At 46.4% G+C, this 5,000-nt stretch overlaps 1 protein-coding gene across 2 annotated transcripts in view; it reads right to left on the bottom strand.

The window, feature by feature from the left end:
* The window catches only part of LOC135521706 (nuclear receptor subfamily 4 group A member 3-like), a 40,612-nt gene that overhangs the window by 15,696 nt on the left and 19,916 nt on the right, over window positions 1–5,000 (bottom strand). For both annotated transcript variants that reach the window (XM_064947377.1, XM_064947378.1), the window contains exon 4: window positions 2,466–2,595. In XM_064947377.1, the coding sequence (XP_064803449.1) occupies window positions 2,466–2,595 (130 nt within the window). The remainder of the gene's footprint in view (window positions 1–2,465; window positions 2,596–5,000) is intronic.

Raw genomic sequence — 5,000 nt, 5'->3', positions numbered from 1 at the left:
GGAGAGAGACCAGTACCACATTAGAGGGAGAAAAAGGGTGAGGATAGCAGGTATGGCTCATTTTGGTAAACAGCTGATGAAAGATGAAAATCCCAGTCCCATCCTTCCCACTGTTCCACCATTCCCACTGTTACTGGCCAGCAGAGGGCAGTGGAGCTGTTTGAGAGTTACTGTGTGAGAGTTTCTGTGTGAGAGTTACCGTGTGAGAGTTACTGTGTGAGAGTTACCGTGTGAGAGTTACTGTGGGAGAGTTACTGTGTGAGAGTTACCGTGTGAGAGTTACTGTGTGAGAGTTACTGTGTGAGAGATACTGTGTAAGAGTTACTGTGGGAGAATGTCTGTGTGAGAGTTACCGTGTGAGAGTTACTGTGGGAGAGTTTCTGTGGGAGAGTTACCGTGTGAGAGTTACTGTGGGAGAGTTACCGTGTGAGAGTTACCGTGTGAGAGTTACCGTGTGAGAGTTACTGTGTGAGAGTTACCGTGTGAGAGTTACTGTGTGAGAGTTACTGTGGGAGAGTTACTGTGTGAGAGTTACTGTGGGGGAGTTACTGTGTGAGAGTTACTGTGGGAGAGTTACTGTGTGAGAGTTACTGTGTGAGAGTTACTGTGTGAGAGTTACTGTGGGAGAGTTACTGTGTGAGAGTTACTGTGTGAGAGTTACTGTGTGAGAGTTACCGTGTGAGAGTTACTGTGTGAGAGTTACTGTGTGAGATTTACTGTGTGAGAGTTACTGTGTGAGAGTTACTGTGTGAGAGTTACCGTGTGAGAGTTACTGTGGGAGAGTTACTGTGTGAGAGTTACCTTGTGAGAGTTACTGTGGGAGAGTTACTGTGTGAGAGTTACCGTGGGAGAGTTACTGTGTGAGAGTTACCGTGTGAGAGTTACTGTGTGAGAGTTACCGTGTGAGAGTTACTGTGGGAGAGTTACTGTGTGAGAGTTACCGTGTGAGAGTTACTGTGTGAGAGTTACTGTGTGAGAGTTACTGTGTGAGAGATACTGTGTAAGAGTTACTGTGGGAGAATGTCTGTGTGAGAGTTACTGTGTGAGAGTTACTGTGGGAGAGTTTCTGTGGGAGAGTTACCGTGTGAGAGTTACTGTGGGAGAGTTACTGTGTGAGAGTTACTGTGTGAGAGTTACTGTGGGAGAGTTACTGTGGGAGAGTTACTGTGTGAGAGTTACTGTGTGAGAGTTACTGTGTGAGAGTTACTGTGGGAGAGTTACTGTGTGAGAGTTACTGTGTGAGAGTTACTGTGTGAGAGTTACTGTGGGAGAGTTACTGTGTGAGAGTTACTGTGTGAGAGTTACCTTGTGAGAGTTACTGTGTGAGAGTTACTGTGTGAGAGTTACTGTGTGAGAGTTACTGTGTGAGAGTTACCGTGTGAGAGTTACTGTGGGAGAGTTACTGTGTGAGAGTTACCTTGTGAGAGTTACTGTGGGAGAGTTACTGTGTGAGAGTTACCGTGGGAGAGTTACTGTGTGAGAGTTACCGTGTGAGAGTTTCCGTGTGAGAGTTACTGTGTGAGAGTTACTGTGGGAGAGTTACTGTGGGAGAGTTACCGTGTGAGAGTTACTGTGTGAGAGTTTCTGTGTGAGAGTTACTGTGGGAGAGTTACTGTGGGAGAGTTACTGTGGGATTGACTGTGGGAAAGTTACTGTGTGAGAGTTACTGTGGGAGAGTTACTGTGGGAGAGTTACTGTGTGAGAGTTACTGTGGGATTGACTGTGGGAAAGTTACTGTGTGAGAGTTACTGTGGGAGAGTTTCTGTGTGAGAGTTACTGTGGGAGAGTTACTGTGTGAGAGTTACTGTGTGAGAGTTACTGTGGGAAAGTTACTGTGGGAGAGTTACTGTGGGAGAGTTACTGTGGGAGAGTTACTGTGTGAGAGTTTCTGTGTGAGAGTTACTGTGGGAGAGTTACTGTGTGAGAGTTACTGTGTGAGAGTTACTGTGTGAGAGTTACCGTGTGAGAGTTACTGTGGGAGAGTTACTGTGGGAGAGTTACTGTGTGAGAGTTACTGTGGGAGAGTTGCTGTGGGAGAGTTACTGTGGGAGAGTTACCGTGTGAGAGTTACTGTGGGAGAGTTGCTGTGGGAGAGTTACTGTGGGAGAGTTACTGTGGGAGAGTTACCGTGGGAGAGTTAAAGGGTGACATTAAATCAGGACTCCTGAGGGACCCACGGATTGTGTGGGTCCTAGAATCAGTAGGAGATGCCAGTCTGTTTGATTTTCACAACTTAAGTCCTTGTCTTACCAAAGCAAAATGTGTGCATTGGGCGTGTTCACCTGTGTGACTGTTGTATAGGCCAGACCATTACCGGCCAATCACACCATCATTAGAGATACACACCATCACCATGGAGACCAGGGGTCAGATTTACCTTATTAGAAGATGTGTTCTATAGGAAAATGAGCTAACGGGACTGATTGTGATCGTGCACGAGAGTTCGTGTGTGAGTGTGTTCCTACCCTCCTTCACCATGCCGACACTGAGGCACTTCTGGAAGCGGCAGTACTGGCAGCGGTTGCGTCTCCGTTTGTCCACCGGACAGTTCTTACTGGCCAGGCACACATACTTGGCATTCTTCTGCACCGTACGCTGTGGGGACACATACACAGAACAAGTGAGTGTGTGTGAGAGAGAGAGGGAGAAAGTGTGTGTGTGTGTGTGTGTGTGTGTGTGTGTGTGTGTGTGTGTGTGTGTGTGTGTGTGTGTGTGTGTGTGTGTGTGTGTGTGTGTGTGTGTGTGTGTGTGTGTGTGTGTGTGTGTGTGTGTGTGTGTGTGTGTGTGTGTGTGTGTGTGTGTGTGTGTGTATGTCTGGATCAGCCACCACGGACAGGAAGAAGGGACACAATCAGCCACCAAACACTTGATTTATTTAATTCAGTTTGTGTTTTTTTCTCTCCGGTGGAGAATAGAGGAGGAAGCTCGCAGGTCACATTTTAATTACGTGCTGAAAGACGGCGGTGACATCAGGATAATTAGATCAAATTAATTTCCCGACATGCCTCGCCTGCAGGAGGGACAATTTTATTAGCGCGAGGGGGATGACAATAGGCATGAGCGCGTGGCGTGCCGAGGCGGGTCCCGCGAGACTGGGGACGGCGGCCGCGGAGCCGCGTGATCAGATTGTTTGTGAAGCTGGCGGGTCAGCTCTAGTGGCACCTCCGGGGCCTCGCGCATCGCGCCTCTCAATGGGCCCCTCGGGAGCTGTTTTCTCCTCGGCCATTATTACTGACCTTATTAAAATGAAATCAGAGACGGCCCTGCGCGCTCCCTGCACAGAGGAGAACAATATTATTATGACAGTTTATTGAGTTGTCCATCTATCCCCATGCACGTGCCAGGCTAATGGAGCGAGTCTGATCAGTAGGGTAGCCGACTGTGCCTGCTCTGATCCTGCAGAGACACTGGGAGAGCTGCCCACGGACAGTCTGGCTGGTGCATGTTGGTGCTAAAACACAGCAATTAAAGAGCTAAAATAAACAACGTCACCATCTGCATACGCAGTAATGACAGAGTCATTTAATCAATGCAAATCTTTATATTTGCAGTCGTTACATTTCAGTCTCCTATTTGGTGGTCTGGTGAACCAGTTCATAGTGTCAGGAAGCGCACGCCAGGATAAACTGAGACCAACAAACTGCTTTAAAGGATCCTTTTATTAGAGGTAAATAATGGAACCCTTTGGTTCCTGAAGATGTAATGAGTCTCTGTGTAACTGTCTGAGATGGGCCGGCTCTATAGGGTCCCTCACCTCCTTCAGCGCCTCTAAAACACATCAAAACAAATCAATCCAATTAGGAACCCCTCGCGCCACACATGCCTGGTCCCCCGGGAGACCAATAACACACCAATTATTCCATATGCTCCGGCGCAAGGCCGGAACCGTGGCGTAATGGAGGGCGTGCGGGAGGAGAGGGGTTGTCATGGCGCCCCTGATTGCTCCGATGTCTCGCTCTCATGTCTCTTAAACGGTCAATGACCCATGCATGCAGGGATAAGTTGGTTATGGTCATTATTGAGGCTAATGTGGTTGAAGAGAATTGCATCCTTTTAGGCTTTAAGTTAAACATGATGATACACTTAATAACAGCTGTCTGAGGCTGAAGCACGATGGCCGGACAACATCAAATACATGATTTATAAGGGACCACTGCCTGTTTAATAATAAAATATATTATTCTGTTCATGTAAGCTTTATTATTACATATGCCTCTTAGTAATTAAAGAAATCTCCATCATGATATGATTTACATATTGTGAATTCATGGAAGTGTAGAATTGTTCGATTGCAATAATTTGAATATTCTACTTAGGTAATGTTGTTATTCTCAGTGTACACGTCAGAGGCAGGTTTGACCACTTTGAAGGTACACAAAAGAGGCATTGATTTTGGGGTGACCCATCTCTTTAAAACATTGATTTTGGGGTGACCCATCTCTTTAAAACATTGATTTTGGGGTGACCCATCTCTTTAAAACATTGATTTTGGGGTGACCCATCTCTTTAAAACATTGTTTCTGGGGAGACCCATCTCTTTAAAACATTGTTTCTGGGGAGGCCCATCTCTTTAAAACATTGTTTCTGGGGAGACCCATCTCTTTAAAACATTGTTTCTGGGGAGACCCATCTCTTTAAAACATTGTTTCTGGGGAGACCCATCTCTTTAAAACATTGTTTCTGGGGAGACCCATCTCTTTAAAACATTGATTTTGGGGAGACCCATCTCTTTAAAACATTGTTTCTGGGGAGACCCATCTCTTTAAAACATTGTTTCTGGGGTGACCCATCTCTTTAAAACATTGATTTTGGGGTGAACTGTTCCTTTACGATGTTGATTTCGGGTGGAACAATTACTTTAAGGACTCCAGAGACTAATCTGTGAACGGACATTAGAGATCTGAACTGTCTGTCTGTCTGTCTGTCTGTCTGTCTGTCTGTCTGTCTGTCTCTGTGTGTGTGTGTGTGTGTGTGTGTGTGTGTGTGTGCGTGCGTGCGTG

Source organism: Oncorhynchus masou, chromosome 30 (genome assembly GCF_036934945.1).
Source record: "Oncorhynchus masou masou isolate Uvic2021 chromosome 30, UVic_Omas_1.1, whole genome shotgun sequence".
NCBI classification, from domain to species: Eukaryota; Metazoa; Chordata; class Actinopteri; order Salmoniformes; family Salmonidae; genus Oncorhynchus; species Oncorhynchus masou.
This window is presented reverse-complemented; position numbering and strand designations above follow the sequence as displayed.